A 20,051-nucleotide genomic window follows, 5' to 3' on the forward strand; every position below is an offset into this window, starting at 1 on the left:
ACACACAGCAATCAATGTGCATTTCCATTTTGTTTATTTTTCCAGCTATGCATATTAACTTTGATTGTATATTTTTATAAAATATATATATGAATATTTAATGCATAGCCGCTCTGGTTGGGTTTTACGAGGAGTATATTCAAATTATAGCATAATACTAACCTTCAAAAGAAAAATGATTTAAGGCGAGACACCCCAGGTGAATAGGGTAATTATTTTAACTTAAAGATATCAGCTAGACATATCTCCAGTTAATTACTTACAGTAAGGCAATTGTTTTTTGTATTACAAGGTTTCTGAAATAGCATGTTTAAATATACAATACATACATTAAATATGCGCATATTTTAACACATTTCAGGAATCTAAATCTGAACTTTGGATAAAGCCAGGTTCACAATTCTTGTTTCATTTTGTAGTCATATTAGTATCTAAGGCTTTCACAGAAGGGATTTTGGATATCTCTTTTTATCACTCCATAAATCAGAAAATACTGTCAACAGCCCTAAAATATCAATTTTCGCCATGTTTTTAGGTATACAATGTTGTATAATTCAGGCTATGAATGATATATGAACAAACCCTTCTGTAAAAGCCTTCATAATATTGATAGGAATATAACTGGAAGGTTTGGTGTATCTACGTGCTACTGAAGTGGACATTTCGGACTCAGACTCAGAGTAGGAGAAAAAAACTCATTTTGAGGAAACTACCTTTAAAGATTGCAGTGAGGCGCTAGCTAAACCCTCCTGTTCTTTGGATGACAGCTTGCGCATCGACGCACTCCGTGAAGGTATTTCATGTTTGGGGTATAACCTTGCTTCGTGCAAGTGACGATTGTTGTCGTCTTCTCTGTGAAAGTTTTTTTCGCCGTTCTTTTGCCATTTTGAGATTTAAATTTCTAGCGGAAAGCTAACCAGGAAGTGTTTTAGCACACCACGTGACGCATCTGAACGAATCACTTTGTCAGAAATTTACACCAGCCAATGAGATTTTGTTTCTTGGTTTAAGACCCCTCTGTACTTTCACTATTGGTTGCTGATACAAAGGAAATGACCATATTTGGATCCGATGAGATTGTGCAGGAGCGACAGAGCTTTCCAACGATATCTCTGATGACATGGTGCAAACAGCGGTTGCAGTACTTTATGTTACGTTAGAATGCTAACTTTTGGTGAATTTAGGAGAAATCTACAGACGCAAATAGACAAACTATAGTCAAATAAACACTTAAATGTGTATTTTGTACATTTTCTTTCCAAGATCCTGAAAGAAAACATGTTATAGAATCAAAATAGGTTGAAAAACGATGTTTTTGCCTGCCGTGTCTCGCCTTAAAGTAAACAATTTCCAAAATGTCAAGATATTTTACAATCTATGCTAAAGTCTCTTTTGGAAAAAATAGTCTCAGTTAACCTCTTAAGCCCTGAGCCTGTTTTCAGGTTTCAGGCTCGAAAATTCCACTAACACAACAAAGACTATATCTTCACTTCTAAAAGGGGTAAATTAATAATCTTTTCTCTCAAAGCAAGGTTACATCTGTGAGTTGGAGTATCAGACTCAATATAGATGTTTTTATTTGAAAGTAAATTCAGATGGAACATAGTAAAAACATGTAAATTCTAATGTCCGCCTAAAAAAAAAACATTACTTATAGTGAAAACCACCCTTGAATGATGGGTTAGTAGACTAAAAGCTTTAGGAATCCAAACTATAACATAATAAGTACCCTGTATCAATATTGATGCAAAACAAGTGAAATGTTACCTTTTTAGAGAGGTTTAGAAAAATAAATTACCCAGAGGACTCACCTCTGGGTAATTTGGGAACCATCAGTTCCCTTTGACCTTTTTCACTGTAAAAATTATTTTATTACTTTGAATTATCACTATAGGTATTCATTCCATCCAAATACAAGTGTACAAAATAAAATTAAAAACATACTCTGTTATCCTCTTCGGCCCCACGGACCCGAAATCGCGTCATTTGCAGGAAACAACGTCTAAGGAACCTTAATATTTAATAAACTATGAATATTTTATATCCATATAACGGGGAAAAACTCATTTAACTGATCGTTTATTTTTTTCCCCACAAAAAAACACAATGCTAACGTTGAGCCTCTGAATTAGCCCCGAGCGAAAAATGCTAACCTATTACTGCACCGAAAATCACTCCTAGCTCCCTTATTACTTATCCTAGCTGCACATCCAACACATCGTTTATGATCGTAAAGACACAGAATCTAACGGTGCCCACCTCAACACTGAAAGATACAAGCTCGCAACGTTATCAACAAAAACGTACATCAAAACAAGAGGCGCTCGGTACTAACATGCGCTAGGCTAACATGGCTTACCTTGGTCTTTGCCTGGTCTAAACTGGTCTTCAATGGCATTACAACGATAAAAACGATGATGTAGTTAATCCGTAGGTTAATATCCAATGTGGCTGTGTCCCCTTTGAAATGTTCTGATAATCTATAAGCAATAAAACTGCAATTCCGTTATCTGCTGTCCGCTCTGTGCTCCGTGCGCTCTGGGTCCTGCAATTCCTGCTTCCTTACGTAGTAAACAACAAGGAAAGTCTGCTGCTTAATGTGCTTACGCTAGCTGGCATTCTTTATACTTTACGCAGGACCATATCTCTGGAACCCATTGGTCGATTTACACATTTTTCTTAACCATTACATCCAATAGAATCGATGGGCAGTTCCCAAATCCACGTAAACATTACCATTGCGGACGTAATAGAGAAGCAAATGAAGCATATCTGAAAGTACAAGCCTAGTCGGAAAAACTTTATACCCAGTATATTGCCATAAACATGATGATGGATTATCAGTAAAAAATTCTACGTGACACAAAGACATTGGATTAACCTTGAGCGGCGTTTTTATTCCGTTGAACACAACTTTTGATCACAAATCAAAAAAGGTAAGACGTAATTATTGTAATATTTTTGAAACCGGATGTTGTTTACTTTCTCTTTTCTGGGTGATAGCTCCAGGAATTCGGGGTCGTACAGTGATGACATTACATGTGTGGAGTCTCAGCTTTAATCGGATATCTTGTTTGTGCAGTTACGATAAGTAATAAGGGCATTTCTACCGTGAGTGCTGTGCAAAAGTCCGTTAGCATTAGTTAGCATTTTTTCGCTCCATGCTAATTCAAAGGCTTGGTATTACTCTTGTGTTTCTTTTAGCTAAACATGGTTCATATTGTCAGTTAGCTGAGTTTCTTACCGTTAAAAGGGTATGGAACATTAATAGTTTCATAAATGTTAAGAAGCCCTGAGACATAGTCTCGTAAAAAACGGTGGGAGGGGTCCACTGGGGGGACCTTCGGGCTTAAGAGGTTAAGAAATTCCTTTTTTCCATGAAAATCAAAACAATTATACTGCTAATCATTTAAAAAAAGGCAAATAACTTATTTGAACAGCCAACAGTCATCACTTTATAATGTACTGCCTCACAAATGACGTTTGAATGAATGCTGGGGGGGAAAAAAGAGATGGAGAATACAACGGCAGAAAGGCAATATGTCCGCCTCCAAGTAGCAGCGTTGTTGTCAGCACTGTTGTTTCACTTGAAAAGAAAAAGGGCGGAGGCAAAAACATGATTTACTGTGCTAAATGGATCAAATCACTTATTCACTTGGCTGAACAGCCAGTTGAGCAACACTCTCCCTCAGTCTGCCTCCACCAACACTGTTACAGGCTTAACTAGTGGAACAGTGGCTCTAAAGGCCAATAACACCTTTAAAGACCACCAGCGACGGTCGGCCAGAGCTCTTTAATAATAGCCAGGCAGCTCGGTACAGCATTAGTATCTCAAAACTCCATTTAGACGCAGAACACAGCATCAAAGAATATCCCGCCCGAGTGGATTAGTGCCTTTAGCAATCCAACCATCAACTCATTTGAAATGTAGGTAATGTCGTAAACCGAGGACAGTTATATCAGTGAAACTGTCGCTTTCTTTATTCACCTGCAGTTAGTTACAGGAGATTGAGCCCTTTCAGTGGCACTTTGCAGCTCTCTGCAGAAGGTGGAGGCAGCAGGCCTGCACTTCACCGTCTCTACTAATTGGAACTGAAACTGAACCGCTCAACTCGAGCACCATTTATAAAAAGGTGAGCGCATCGATAGACGTCTTAAATGGAAAATAGCAGTCGAGTAACACTTTCTTCATACAATGGTGCTTTTAAGCCAAACGGCAAAGTACAATAGTAAATATAGTCCTATAATGGCAGGGTTATTAAGAAAAGTCTTGCTTTTTAACCCTGAAACAAAAGACCATTGAATCATCTCATCCGTTTGCACTAATGGCTGCATTGCGTGTGTAGACAGGCAATGCTGTGCACTGCCTAAGGGGGATTGTGCTGAAATGTGATGGTAGATGACGTGGCTATAACAGGGTTTTGTGTATAGGGCTTGACCACTAAACCCATGCAAATCCAGGAGGAGGACAACGGCCAGCATATCAAAAAGGGCTACGTTTCTCTGTACTGACCCATGCTTGGATATGACAATTTATTATGGGTTTCAAAAACAAAATACTGAAAAGAATGTAGGTTTTAAATTAAACAGAAGGCTCAACACTATCTTAAAAAAGACATGAATTGTAAGGGGTATAGCCTATTAAATGGTAAAACGAGTAAAACAAAGAGTGGAACATACCTTTGCTTTGAGGTGGATTCTGGGTGCGATCACGGAGGATGTTGATCTGGTGCACAGCTCCGAATGGCTCAAACAGCTCTTTGAGTTCTGTTTCTGTCCAGGATCTTGGGATTTGGCCCACAAACATCTTGATGGAGTCTGGATCCGGCTGATCTAACTGCTCCAGCGACCCGTTCATGTTGCTGCCGTTGCCGTTGCTGAGAGAAACAAAATAGATTTGTTTTAAGTACACAAGGGTCTTCAAATATTATAATTTGAAAGATTCAAATATGATACGCTGTGTTGCACGCTGTCAAGTACTTGGCTAGAAACCACAGAAAGGGTTTTCAAATACAAAAATCTCCTAAAAATCTAAATACCAACATTAAATAACTTGTTTTGGAAGCCAATTTCAGTGCCTGCTTGAACCAATTGTGATATAGCAATAGCAAGTAATAGCAGTTAAACAACATTTTTTTTAAAGAAGGTAGGTACAGCTCCACATGCCAACACAACATACTCAATTATTTCACAGTTTGAACAATGCTCTTGTTAGATTGTTTGCCATCAGGCCAGCTTGGAGAATGATTTTCACCTAAAATTAGGTTTATTATTGTGCTTTGATAGGTTTTATATATTTAAAAAAAATACTGGGAGTCTTGTTTTTAAAGCATTAATCCTTGGCATTGTCACCAGCTGATGTGTATACTGAAGTAGTTCCTGAAACAATATACTGTTTACAATAATGGATGGTCTAACAACAATGGATTGCATAGTCAACATATCGAATAACAATCTGGGTGTTCGGGGTAGTAGAGCAATGATGAAGATGAGTGAAGTACTAAATCGTGCCATTTTCCTTTGAGGCATGCCTTGGGACAGAGAATCAATACCCACCAGTCTATCTACGACTACAGCAACTTTGTCTCACTCGGACTCAAAAACAAGCAAAAAAACATTTACTGACTGGTGCAAAAGTCTCGTCTCGGAGCTACCTTCATGGGCGTAGACAAATCATGCAAATATGAAGCATCACTCTCAATTATGTAGTACCACAGAGGATCACAAGTCAATAGATGTAGACTATAGTACAAAAGATGTCTAGCACACACAACCAACATTTTAAAAACTGTTTAAGATACACTAATGTAAGAACAATGTCACACACAGACCTTTGGACGCGAGCCATCCATTTTTTACAAATTGTGCCCAACCGTTCCGCAGAAACACCAAACTCCTTGAGGGACCTAAATGACATGCTAACAAATCACACTTCAGTTCTTGTTCTTCTGAAATCCAGCTCCACACCTCGGTACGAATGTTTTCTTTATCCCCTGGCGGCTGTCAATACATTTGAACGCTGATACACAAACGGTAAAAAAGAAATGCTCCAGTGAAACAAAAGCCTCTCTCCACCAAAAAGGGGTGGGTGCCCCCCTCCCACCAGCTAAAGGTAAGCAGCACTGCAGAGCGCTAAACCTGAGAGAACCACTGGTTAGCAGACAGAGATTTTGCGGTACATCTCCTCCTCAGGCGCTTTGGCGATGGTACAGAGAGTAACCTACAGCTTCTTCACCACAGCAGGGGGAACAATCACATAGTGTTCGCCCTGCTGGAGAACACTATTCACCGTTCCTCCACAGCACAATGGGCCAAGTCAGAGAGATGCTTTGGAACACATCAACGGCTATGTCTGCTTAGGCCACAGCACTGGTGGGTGACACCATTTATCCAGTATTGCCAGTGGCACTCTGACGCCATTTTGCTGAGGGCCATTTGAAATGAAATCCCGCTGTAGAAACAGTAAACCTCACTAGAAAAAAAAAAACTGGAAATGTGTCACAGCATTCAAAAACATTAAGGCTCAAAATGAACTCTTTTGACTGGCTCTCCTTAGCATTCATTAAAACGCACAAGCCGCCTGCAGCTGTGCATTGTCTCTTCAGCTTGAGAGACTGCTAAGATCTTTGGCCTTCCTACAAACCCGCTCAAAGTTGACAGCTTAACTGCAACAACACAAAACATCTATTTTTTAAATCACAAGTAAATAAAATAGTTGATTCAAATTGTCTGCCTCAAAGTGTTGTAACCTTGTGGAACAATATTTTAAAGTGCACCAGAGAGCACAGTCACACTAAGACTAAGAGCTGTATTGACCTCTTAAGTCGAAAGGAACGAATAAAGGGCAGCAGAGAGAAAGTAAAAAAAAAAAAAAAAGATATATACATAAGAGCATTAGTTTAAAAGTGCCAATGCGGCTGAACTAGCCTTAAAGAACCGTAGTAGCGTCAGTAGGGGATATAACGTATCACAAAAAATGCACTTGATAATATTAATATTTTAATGGTAAAGTTAGTGTGTTGTTTGTTTATTTTTAAAAGACCATACTGATTTGTTAATAATCCATCCATCCATCTTCTCCCGCTTATCCGTGGTCGGGTCGTGGGTGTAGCAGTTCCAGCAGAGAGCCCCAAACTTTCCTTTCCCTGGCGACATCAACCAGCTCTGACTGGGGGATCCCAAGGCGCTCCCAGGCCAGCGAAGAGATATAATCCCTCCACCTGGTCCTAGGTCTACCCCTTGGTCTCTTCCCAGCTGGACGTGCCTGGAACACCTCCCTAGGGAGGCGCCCAGGTGGCATCCTTACTAGGTGCCCGAACCACCTCAACTGGCTCCTTTCGACGCGAAGGAGGAGCGGTTCAACTCCGAGTCCCTCCTGGATGACTGAACTTCTCACCTTATCCCTAAGGGAGACACCAGCCACCCTGCGGAGAAAACCCATCTCGGCCGCTTATATCCGCGATCTCGTTCTTTCGGTCATTTGTTAATAATTAAAAAGTATAATTAATTTAAACAAATATTTTGGATCTTTAAAAATCCTACATCATACAAATTGTGAATGGAGGAAAACAAGCAATTATCAACTTTTTGGGTGAACATTTCAATTTTCAAATGTGTGTGTAAATGTGTTTTAGTCTAGAGTATAGGTTTTGTTCATGCCCAAGAGGGAATCAAAACTATAGAAACATTGGTGAATTTTAAACTCAAATTGCAGGGTGTTTTCTAACTGTGAGACCCATTGTAAACATTCTCATATCAGTAGGTTATATGAAGCTTAAGAAAGTGGCCAGTTAACTTGGCACAAAGATTGGAAATAGATACAAACGGCTAGCCTGGCTCTGTCCAAATGTTACACAATCCATTTAATTAGCACCACTTAAAACTTGGTACAGGCCAAGAAATAGCCATGCTGTAAAATCCAACTCTCTATAAGAAACCAAATAGCATCTGCTAGTAGCATATCAGTTTGAAGTGACACCTGCTGACATTAAGTAGTGTCCATCAGCAGAACTGGAGTGGCAAGATGTTAAATCAGTCATACCTACTGCAGATTATATATATTCTATAAGGAAAAGGTACTAACAGACACACAATAAATGTTAGCACATCATTGATAAAGGTACTAACTAAAAAAATACTATAGTTGATTCTATCAATGTGACCCGGCTCTGCTCTCTACCAGCCCAGCAGGGTGCTCCAGACAGGAATGAGGAAGTCTTTTGCTGAGCTTCCACGAACAGCCATGCGATGTGGCAGCTCGTCGAGCCAGAGACACCCTGCAGCAGCTGACAAGTCATTCAGAGCCACGACAGTTGCATGCTTACTGCTGCAACACCCATAAAAAAACAGGTGATTTATTTGGACCATGTGTCTGTCCTGTTGGTGAGCTCCCTCTGACCGCGCAAGTATGCCAGCGACACCTTTGCTGTGCCCATAATAGAAAGACGGCCAATTTGACTGGTAATGCACAAGATTTTGAAAGCAGCATCCCTAAACCGTCAGGGGTCACAGCAGTAGCACATTTGTTGTGGTCACTTATATTAAAATAAACCAACAAACATAATTTAAATGTATTTATATTAATACTGTCCAGGTTATTTGGTACTCAACCCCAAATGTTTCTTTAATTAAAATATTAAATGAACAAGTCTTGTTAGGGCAATGCTACACATAAGGCCGAGCCTCTTCTTGTTTGGAGTAATAAACTAAAAATCATTAGTCCTGGGCTGTTTTGGCTGTCAAGCTTTATTCTGGATAAAAGGAAAGTCAGAGATCACATGGGTAAACGTAATGCTTCAGAGAAAAGAGGAAAATCAGTCAACTGAAACAGCTGTTTGCTTGTAATACCCTCAGAAAAATCATGAGTTGCTTTTCTTTCAGGAAACAAGCAGCCTTATAAGCTGATTCAACGAGACACAGAATGCCTCTAATGACATGGTAATATCTTTGACAGCTGTCAACATGAGGGCTCACTCTTTTAGCTCCATCTATTTTCTCCTCTACTACAAAAAGAGGCAGAATATTATTTGACACGTTGAAGTAGTTTTCAAAAAGCTTGGCATAAAAATATCTTCGGCACAGGCTTTGAGTTGCAACTTCAAAACTGGTCACAGAAGACAGCAGCAGGATTTACATAACTTTGCTGTAGGACCCCTAAGGAAAAACCAGTCAGACTCGTGGCCCAGGTTTGAAAGGACAAATGACAACTCTGGATGGATGTTGCTTGAGGCTAAAAAGCAGAAACAGGAGGCTGTGTGTTATTCGATTTCCATACCAAGTGGTCGACCCTAATCAGCACATTGTGGTTCTGATGAGAAGTCATTATGATATTTCCTCCTGGCATTAACTCCAATTCAGCTCAATATGGCCTGATTTCACTGTTGCATTCTTCATGATGAAGACAGACATGTTCAATCAGCCTCTGAATGGGCCTCATGTTAACAGACGGCCAGCATCTGATGACAAGGCCCGCCCCATTAGCTCCATACTCACACCAAGCATCCCTGGCGGATACGGATGACGTTGCTAAAGCGAAGCTTCTGTGACCAAACAGTCACATCCAACTAAATAAACAATGCTCACACCTCTGTTTGTGTCAGGTGGAGCTTGAATTTAAATCTTCAGGTGGAGCTCAAGCGAACAGGCAGAAGCCTTACCAATGCATCACAAATGAAGAGACAAACAGACCACTAAACGCTGCAATTACACTTTATTACCTTGACACTGCCCTGACTTAGTTCGGCATCCATTAGCCTAACCCGTGATAAGCAATAGAACAATTTTTTTTTTTAAAGTACCAATCTAACATGTAATTTTGTGCTTTTAGGTAATGCTTACAAATACCATATCATTGTATGTGGCTGTGTCTAGGGATGCTCCGATCGATCAGTCACCGATCGAGATCGGCCGATACTCACTCTCTACCGATCGATCGGTGCTCTCTAAATATGCCGATCGCGAGAGCCGATCGCATGACGTAAAATACATGACACTTTTCTCTGTGTGCGGCAAAACAAGCTCGCCAAAATGGCTTCACCGGTCTGGCATTATTTTAAGGTGTCCGAAAAAGACAGTAAAATAGCGGTATGCAACGTGTGTGAAGCAGAAATCCTGCAGCTCTGCCCGCCGGACCGGTAAGCGGAGCGAAACACACAAGAGTTAGACCTAACACTAGGGCTGGGCGATTTGGCCTAAAAATAAAATCTCGATTTTTTTTTTTTCCCCTAACTAATGGACAATTTTCGATTTAAACCTCGATTTTTTTATACACAAACCAGACCAAGGCAAAACGTAAATACATATTTTCTTTATTAACACAATACAAATAAATGAGATTACCAAGTAGTCTAGGCCTATGTGAACAAATCAGTTGTTCAAGAATAAAACAAATAAAATAAAAACAGCACCACGGCACTTGGTTGTCATTAATGTGCAAAGATTTTTTTTAAATCAAACTGAAAAAAAAATCTCTTGTAGGCCATCCCTGAAAAAACTTGTAAAATGAAATACAACAAATAATAAATAATGATAATGAAATGAATAATAAAAAAATACCCTCAAACAAAATAACATCCCTTTAACTTTCTAGGAAGTTGTCTTTCCACAGACCTTACACAGAACAGTTGTGTGTTCTATGTATGACCGCTTGTGCCCGAACCACTTCCATACAACTGAAGTAGCACCTTTTTTAGGAATGAGTTCTTCATCTGTGTTCGTGGACATTTTTATGGTACATCTGTCGGTGAAGCGGTGAATGTGATTGTAGTAGGCTATGTGACTACCTGATCTGCAGCTCTGCACATGCGCACAGTGTTATAAATTAAAATCAATGTTTTTGATGGCATAAAGTACCTTAAACATACCGTCAGTTTAAATGCTGTTTTATACTGAAAAACCAGAAGTTCTCGTGCGCAGTTGTTAAGCTTTTATTCTGAAAATCCTTCATCTCCGGTTAGCATTTAGCATGTGGCTAATATACCATTTACTATAGAGGTGAATTTAGTAGCGATATGACACGGAGTGTTGCACACCGAAACCTACTGATTTCAACACTACAACTACTGTATAGACGTCGAGATATTATTATTGCTGAATATTAAATGAAGGTACAGTTTATTTGAATACGTTTGTTTACAGACGTGGGTAGCACGAGACAACAACCATCGGGTAGTCACAGGCAATGTGGCTGAGTTTTGTGCGCATTCTGGAAAGTGAGAGTAAGCTACTACGGAGTCCCTTAAAGCAAAACAAATCTGCGGAGTCTAGAAATGTTTTAAAATCGCGATTTTTCGGTTCAGCCATTTCACAAACCGTAGGAAAGTAAAAATGCAAATTAATCGTGAAAACCGAAAAAATCGCCCAGCCCTACCTAACACATTTAGCTATTGTATCTACCTCTGGAACAAGCTACACTAGTTATAAATATATTTATTCTTCACTGTCGGGTCACTCATTACAGGATCAGTGAGCTGCATGAGATACTTAAGGCTGTCAGGAGAGGGAGAGAGGGGGAGAGAGGAAAAGAGAGCGCTTCCGCTCATTTCTCCCGTGTTATTATCCAAAGTGAATGTAAACTTGAATAATGTACATCATTTGAATGTAATAATTAAGTTGATTGTTGTTTGTGGAAGTTCCAGTGAATGAGACCCATTAACTGAGTTTTAAACACCACTTTAAATGGAAGATGTAAAGTGATGTTTAAATCTTCCATTTAGGCCCTGCCCACTCGATCGGTATCGGCCGATACTGATTCCGGCGATCGGCCCCGAAATTGGCGATCGGAGCATCCCTAGCTGTGTCCAAAATAACTCCCTTACTTATTGATTCCTATTAGGGCTGCACGATATATCGTGTCGATAATCGCGATATTCACATCGCAGGACGTGCGATTTTTTTTTAGGACTTGCGATATTAAGTAGGCAAATTAACTCAAACACGTCATGTTACAATAATTTTGCTGCTTGCTACAAAAGGAACACTTGCGCGGCTCTCATGTCAGGGGTACTTGAGTGAGTGACAAGCAGGCTCTGCATGCACAGCAAACCACCAATCACAATCAAATCTCCAAAGCAAACGGACCTGGTGATTAAAGGTAAAAACACTGAATAAAGTAGTTTCATGTGTTTCTCCAGGGCAGTTTGGCGCTGCTAACCGAGCTAGCTCAGCTTGTTGCTCTGATAACTTAAGATCCAGACGTCCGTGACTAAAATCCTTCATCCGGTTAAATATAGTTTTAAAAATACCAATTGTATAGCATTAAAGTTCAAGAAAGAATGGTTTTGCGAAAAAAACAAAACTGTCTTTTCTTCAATTCCTGTATGTTTTCATATCGCAATATATATATCGCAGGGAGGAAAAATCGCAATGTCAGTTTTTCCCCAATATCGTGGAGCCCTAATTCCTATGCTAAACAAATATAACAGTTTACAATATAGTGAGCCAGTAAAGTATGTTTAATCAATTTTTTTACACTTTTGTACCATAATATAAAATATAAAAAGTGCATTGTTCGGAGTATAAGCTGAAAGTAGCGTTAATAATATGCTTGATTGCATTGCCTGTATTTTTAAAAGGGCAATATATAATCCATACAAGGCGAACTAATAAAATAGCAGACAAATACTTCATATGATAAATAACAACTAATTTCTGACGGCAGCTTTCTGCCCCACAAAGCCATCAATCCAAACGAGAGGTTCTCTTGTTGTCACATACCTTCGATCCAATCCGAATTCGATTACTGCTACTCTGGACTTGTCCTCTCAAGAAGTGCTTTTTCTTTTTAATTCATGTGGACTACAGACACGCTTCTGAATTCAAGGTCAGAAGAATGCTGACCCGAACAGTGCATAATATAAAAAAAGCTATGCTAATTTATATCTATTTATCTAATAGTACCGTACACTATTTTGCTGATTTGATATGCCTCTGGTACAGGCTTTGTTTATAACTAAACAGACGCACAGTACTGACAATTTCATGGACATGGTGGGATCATCTGGTGCTATGCAACCCTGTCCCACAATATCTTTTGTTTGCAAAGCATGCACAGTAATTTGCTCAACCTTCGATCTCGCCACCCTACATAGGGGACATGATTATGAGCGCTCCAAGGCTGTGTGTGTACACGTAGCTCCAGGACAGCCAGTCGTGTAATTATTGCAGTGCCAAGCAAGCAGCAGGAGCACAGAAACAGGTGACAGGCCGGATCACAGCCCTCCCACACTTGGCCTTCAACATCTGGCTGCATGGCACTCTCAAACCGCTACCGCCACCACCCTCAGTGAGCAGAACAGCTGGCGGGGGCAGCCCCCAGACTCTGTGCCAAGATCCTACACTTTGCACAGATCAACAGCGTCCCGACCACAACAAAAGGGGATCACTGTGACGCTTAGCTTACTGACATAGCACTATGGCCGTGTTGGCTGCCAAAGGATCACACTTAAGCCCAAATAGTCTCTCTCACTGTCAACAATGAACGACATAAATCAATCAAATTCAGCTGGGACAGGATCTAATCAGCACCTTACCATCTCCATGTCCAATAGATGAGATACTGTTCAAATAATATCCTTAGTCCCAAATGGGAAATAGTATACACCAGGGGTGCCCAACCAGTCGATCGTGAGATTCCCAGTATTCCTGTGCCAGAATAATGCACTTGAACGCACCAAAGCTTTGTGATTGGCCGGCGTGACCCCATGTGTCGGGGCGTGGCTGGTGGGCAGTGCACTTACTGCACTAGTTCGCTGACGTTGTCCGTGTCAACAGGAGTGACACTGACAGTCCGCACACACACAAGACCGCAATTATGGCAGAAGCAAAAAAGCCCAAAATATATAATTTTTACTCCGAGTGGGAGGATGATTATTTTTTTATTTATTCCAATTAAATCTGTCTTATCTGCAATGCGAGCGTGGCTTTATCGAAGAAGGGTAATTTAGGAGCGACATTTCAAAACAGTGCACAAACGGACGGGCTACGAGACGGAATTCCCTCCTAATTCTGCCCTACGCTCCCAAAAGGGGAGGGGCCTGAAAGGACAGCTAAATGCACAGCAGTCCATTTTCACCAGGCCCAACAACAAGAGCAAGGCTGCTACCATAGCATCTTATCGTGTCAGTCACGTTCTTGCGAAACACATGAAGTCTATCAAAGACGGCGGAGTTGTGAAAGAAGCATTCCTGGAGGCTGCTGACGCGTTTTTGGGGAACAGTAAAAATAACAGTAGCATTTCAACAGGTTTTTGATATAATAAAAACTCAAGTTAGATACCGTTATTAATCAGCTGTAAGTTTTAGTTTGTTTGAACTTATTATAATTATTGTACAAAATGGTATAAGAATACAAACATTAAGATCTTTAAAAAAGGCATTTCTTTTTATACTCTACTAAAATGCAACAAAAAGAGGATTTGATTCTATTAATGTTTTCTTTTTTATTGCACTTTGGCAGCAGATTCCTGTGTAGCTTCAGATCTGAGTTGTCTCATTAGTAAGCCTAATTTATACTTTTGTAGCAACACTATTTTTATATAATGGCAAAGAAAGAGTCTTTTCTTTTTTCCTGTGTCATATGTGGCAGCACTGTACAATGTTTCTTGAAAACATTACCCACTGTAGTATGTGACTTGTGAATAAACGCCAACTCTGGGTCAACAACACTGTTGTGTAACTTCAGTTAAATACTTGTATGTGTGTAGATTAGACAGAGGTAAAATAAAGGATAGTATTTTATGAAGTATTAATCGTACAAAGGTCAGTTTTATACAAGTAGAAGTGTGTATTTACCTGGTAGTAGACTGTCAGTAATGGCTACGCCTCTCTATTTGGACTGGTAGATCTCGGCAGACTGGCAACTTTAAAAGTAGCTCTCGGTTCAAAAAAGGTTGGGCACCCCTGGTATAAACAATCTAACCTGTCATAGATATAAACACCCTATTATTTCCACAAGCTGTCCTCAATTTGGCCTATTAAGGCAAGTTATGGCCTCAAAAAACTTTTTTTCATGAGAAATTATTCAACCAATTATTTTCTCAATTTCCGTCAGCCTAAGGTCATATTTTAAAATGGCTTGCTTTGTCCAACTAAAATACATTAACCTTAAAAAGACATACAATCTATTATCCCATTAGAAAAAGAAAAGCATTAACCCATCACATTTTATGAGATGGAACCAGGTACCGTTAGTAATTATAAATGGAAAAATGACAAAACCCATGTCCATTATTGTTGTCTTGAGGGAATGTATTCAGCTATAAATCACAGTAGAACCAAATGTGGTACAAAAGATCAAAAATACAAATCAAGAACTGGCCTTGCAGCCAACCACACTGACATTCGTTAATGATAAGACAGCAAAAAAACAGTCTGAAGACATACTGTTACAAAATAACAGTTGGATCATGACATTTACAGAAGTGAAAGCAAAGCAAGACGAGAGTCGGATTATTTTAATGCTAAATAAATATAGCACTCTTTAAAAGTGTTAAGTATTTAAAAAAGGATTGGGGTTTTTGTCAAACGTGAAAATTAGCTGGCTTCATCTAGAGAAGGTGTTATATTTCAGTGTTGGAAGAAGTACTAAGATCCTTTACTTGAGTTAAAGTACAATTACTATGGTCTTAACGCCCTTAAGAAGTGCTGATACAATATCAGAATCAGGTTTATTGCCAAGAAGGTTTACACATACATGAATGTGACTTGGTGTATACATAAACAGTTATCTAAAACAAATCGCATTTTTTCTATTTCTAAATCTATTGTAATATTGAAAATATAGGGTAATATAGAGATACGAAAACACTAGGTATATATGACAATATATATCCTTTATTTTATTTTATCTTGACTATATCTGTAAAGCGTCTTTGAGCACCTGTAAAAGCGCTAACAAATTCAATCTATTATTATTAAAATAAACATGTGCAGATATTAAAAGAGGTAGCTTTGTGTACAAATGTGCAAAAATATTCGGATGGTTGTGCATGACTGACTGTACTAAAATGAAATAAATAAAAACAAGATATGCATCCATCTGTTTGGTGAATGTCTCTTCTCCCTTGTGTATACATGCCCTGTCACAAGATGTCCATTAATGGCTCAATAATGTAGCAAACCACGTGTTTTTAAGTAAGCACTCTGCATTCAACATGGACGGGGTTAGCTAGCTTGAGAGCTAGCAGAGAAGCAGGGAGGGTCTGGTTGTGCGCCAGGCAAAGCAGAGCCCGTGTGCAGCCTACACACAAGCTGCACTTCTGCTGTTCAGCTTAAACCAAAAAGCAAATCACGTATCAGATGTGCAACACTACATATTATTCACAAACTATCGCGTTAACTCCCTTCAACGCACTTCCCATTAACCGTTAATAACTGCCCGTTTTTACACCAAACTTACCGTTTCGATCCCACACACCTCAAAGTAAACTTATTCACCTAACTCTGAAGGTGGTGCCGTCTCCCTACAAGTTAACTTACACACACACTCGGCAGCTTGTTGTTGTTAAAATCTAATAAATGCAGTTTTTAGATATGATACCGAAGCGTGTGATCTCCGGAAGCACATGTCACTTGACTAATGTAGCGCGCCTAGTATCCGATAGCTAGCAAACTGCGTTTTCTTCGTCCAGCAACTTCCAGTAATGTGACGTTAGCACCAAACCGTGTCGTGTTTGGGAGTCGTGTTACATTCACTTTAACTTGACTTCCGTTGAGGTTACGTCCCCTTATTATCGAAGTTAGACAAACTACTTGAACTCCAGGTGAGCGTACCGTCACTGCTCGTATGATTAGCAACGTTAGCATCGTAAGCTAACGGTAGCTAATTCGCCCTGAACGGTTGTATCTTTGAAAAAAACACTCACAAATATGTCCACAAAGAGACGGGAACACAATGCACATCGATAGCTGGTTTACTTACATTGAATCGCTCGAAGCCATTAACCGACTTTCGGCCAGAGGGTGGAAATCCAGGTTGTACGCCGAAGTCATGCTCAAAACAACGTCTATCTAACAATGAGAAGCGACTTTCACTCGCAAGAGGCTCAACTCCTGCGAGACAAGACGGAGCAGAACAGGTGCAGGGAGGGGGGGCGTCTTCTTCAAAACTGCACGAGAGAGAGGGAACCGGTATCCGCCTTTATTCCTTCCTCCTAATTTCTCTCTCGTCTCCGACTGAAATAAATTCAGGCAAGCCGCTGTCACACTGAGCTGCAGCAAACCAGAGGCGTGGCCTTTTCAACAAAAGTCTGAAAGCATGCTGCCTGCTGCTTCTGCTGCCTCACGAGCCCCTACCCCCTGATGTAAAATTATTGTGATGTCCCACAGGGCCTGCACGTGGTATTCTATAAAGACTGTAGTGAGTGACCTATTTGTAGTTTATTATGTTTTATCTGCTGTGACATCCCTGTTTGTATTCGTATAATGACTGATATCACGTAGACTCTTTAGGAAAAAAGGCACATTATAAGAATCAGATCATGTCCAGTCTTTTGTTTTTTATGGGTGAGTCAGGGACTAATTATCCTGATTAGAGGGCCATTTAAACTGTTTAAATATAAACCCAGGACATTATCATCAAGCTTAATGGTGCTGCCCCTGTTTCCATATTTCATTAAGAGTCCAAATGAGGAACCTGTATTTTATATTGGATTATGAGAATAAGTAAGACTATTTCCAGCTTTTTTAATGCCCTACATTGCGCAAATGTCCATACATCTTTTCAAATCAAATAGTTAAAATGCAGATTCATTCTGCTGTCTTCAGTCATGCTTTCCCCCTGGGTCATAGGTCATGTTCCCCTTTGTGCTGGGCTGTTGTTTCCCTGGGGGAGGGGAGGCTTATCTTCTTTTGTTGTGCTAGACTTGCAGGGCGAGGCCTCCTAACTTGGGGGGAACAGTAGGGGGGCTGCTGTCAAGTAGTGTTTGCCTTAGCATAGAGGCTGGGGCCTATCCTAATTATCAAATCATTCATTATTGCTCCAGCAGCTGCAAAATCCAAAAATATTATTCATAGCGAGTGTTAAGAAACATCCTATGCATGGAATCCAATGTAATCCTTGTATCCATAGCAATTTCAAGGCAACTTGGCACCAGTGCAGAGCATGCTTTATTAAACAGTGCCTAAAAGAGGTTTGTATGCATAATGTGATATGCGACCTATTTTTCCATACATGCATACAAGCCCACTATATGCAACATGCATTACCATTAAGCTTGAGGGCCTGCTATAAAAAGATAATGTAAACCTCTCTGGAGAATCAGGTTTCATTAAAATGGAGGAAAAAGACAATAATGTCATCCCATCCTCAGCAACCACATATTTCATTTGACTCAATTAGATCTCAGGGGATCTTGTTGAAGAGATTTGTTTTAAAAGAAGCAGCATTCTTTTAAAGAGCAGTTCCTTTCTTTCGTGAGTATGTACAATATACACAGCTTTGTATAATTCATAATGCCTTCGCACCAGTTTATGCATCTCCTTGTCCTTTCTAAGAGATGATGGCTGGTTGCTTGCATCTTCTAATAATAGCCTCCTATTCTTAATCTTAGGTTAGTATTATTACCGCTGTGATCCATTTTTTGTTTTTATTTGCTCTCATGCAGTAGAGCTGAAGTTCCACTCCCCCCCCATCATCATCATCATCATCATCATCATCATCATCATCATCATCATCATCATCATCATCATCATCATCATCATCATCAAATTTAATTTTGCACCCCTTCGTGACAAACTGCACAGTGTAAAAATAGGCCAACTTCAAACCCAAATGGGTCACATCATGTCTGTTTGAAAACGTCGCCTCAAACTTGAAGTCACTTGTTTTCAACTGAGCCTTTCGTAAAAGCTGCAGAATGGCGACCAACTAAAGGGCTCTCAAAATGGAGAGAACTTCATCTTATCATCCTTTCAGAGGAAATCTACTGGGTCAGCATGTCCTAGGCTAATAATGATAACACTGCCTTATCAGGGTGCAGTTCCTCTCAATTTATGCAAATTACAAGATGTTCCTTCTTGTTCTTTTAAAGATAAATTACATATGTTGTTGTTTCTTGACTGATGGAGTACAGGCTGGGGTTGGTTTCAGTAGATATATTTTTACATGGGTTTGTCCTTTTCAATTCAGAGACAACACCAGCATCACAGACACATTTGCGTCTCTTTCTTTATTAACAGTTAATGCAAGTATCTGAGTCCTTGTTGAACTCTGCAAAGAGGAGAAAGGAAATTCAATGACATGAGAATCTGTATATTCATTGTTATATTCCAATACAACTAATCCACTTCTAATCCACTTCTTTGATAAGGGGAAATTGGATTTATATGAATGGCCACAATCAAACAATACAATTGATGGTTTCTGGAATGCTGGGGGGAAAACCACACTGGGACAGCAGAGGAACACCACCCTGCCCACAGTCACACAGACACAGCATGAGAGAACGCCTCAGCTGGAAACAATATATCCTATGACAATATTCAGCCCAGACAAAGAAGCAGTCCAAATACGGACTGCTCCACAAAAGCTAGCCCAGATTTGAATGAGGGGCCAACCCAAACGTACCTCATAGGCAGGTCCTCATTCCTGACAGAGATCCCGGCTGCAGAGGGGGGACAACGCATGCTGTTGGCATACAAACTCTGCACCAGGGCCAGCTCAGAAGAGTGTTCCAACATCGGTGTTCGGTGCTCTGGAAAAATCCAACCGGTGAAATGGACACTTTCTTTTCTTTCCCTCTTTCCTCTATGTGTTTCTCTCCCTTTCTCTGTCTCCCGCCCACTCTTTCTCCTTGGTTTATTGCAGCAGAGCGGCACCCACCCCCTTCGCTAACTGGCGTGGCTGAAATAATCCTCTCTGACAGCTCATCGTGCGCTAATGCATTGTGCTGCCTGCGGCAGCCCAGTTTGCTGCCTGTAAAGCTGTGGCCACAGTAGCACTCTTGCACTAATTGACACCCATATTAGGAAAACTTCAGCAAATTGGACATGGATGATTTATTCCCACTGTCAGATTGGGATAGATTAGAGGAAACACGGAAACAGTTGCCTCAG

General features: G+C 40.1%; 1 protein-coding gene across 11 annotated transcripts in view; it reads right to left on the reverse strand.

Moving 5' to 3' along the window:
• LOC117448156 (CUGBP Elav-like family member 2) overlaps positions 1 to 19,837 on the reverse strand; it is a 43,019-nt gene extending 23,182 nt beyond the window's left edge. For 5 of the 11 annotated variants that reach the window (XM_034085308.2, XM_034085305.2, XM_034085306.2 and 2 more), the window contains exons 1-2: positions 19,564 to 19,837; positions 4,681 to 4,877 (exon numbers count right to left, since the gene is read on the reverse strand). In XM_034085308.2, the coding sequence (XP_033941199.1) occupies positions 4,681 to 4,877; positions 19,564 to 19,676 (310 nt within the window). In that variant the 5' untranslated portion in view covers positions 19,677 to 19,837. Of the gene's footprint in view, positions 1 to 4,680; positions 4,878 to 16,917; positions 17,224 to 19,563 lie in introns of those variants that run through there. The other 6 variants (XM_034085312.2, XM_034085307.2, XM_034085311.2 and 3 more) reach the window with 4 other exon arrangements.
• Between the last annotated feature and the right edge of the window lie 214 nt (positions 19,838 to 20,051).

Source organism: Pseudochaenichthys georgianus, chromosome 6 (assembly GCF_902827115.2).
Source record: "Pseudochaenichthys georgianus chromosome 6, fPseGeo1.2, whole genome shotgun sequence".
NCBI lineage: Eukaryota > Metazoa > Chordata > Actinopteri > Perciformes > Channichthyidae > Pseudochaenichthys > Pseudochaenichthys georgianus.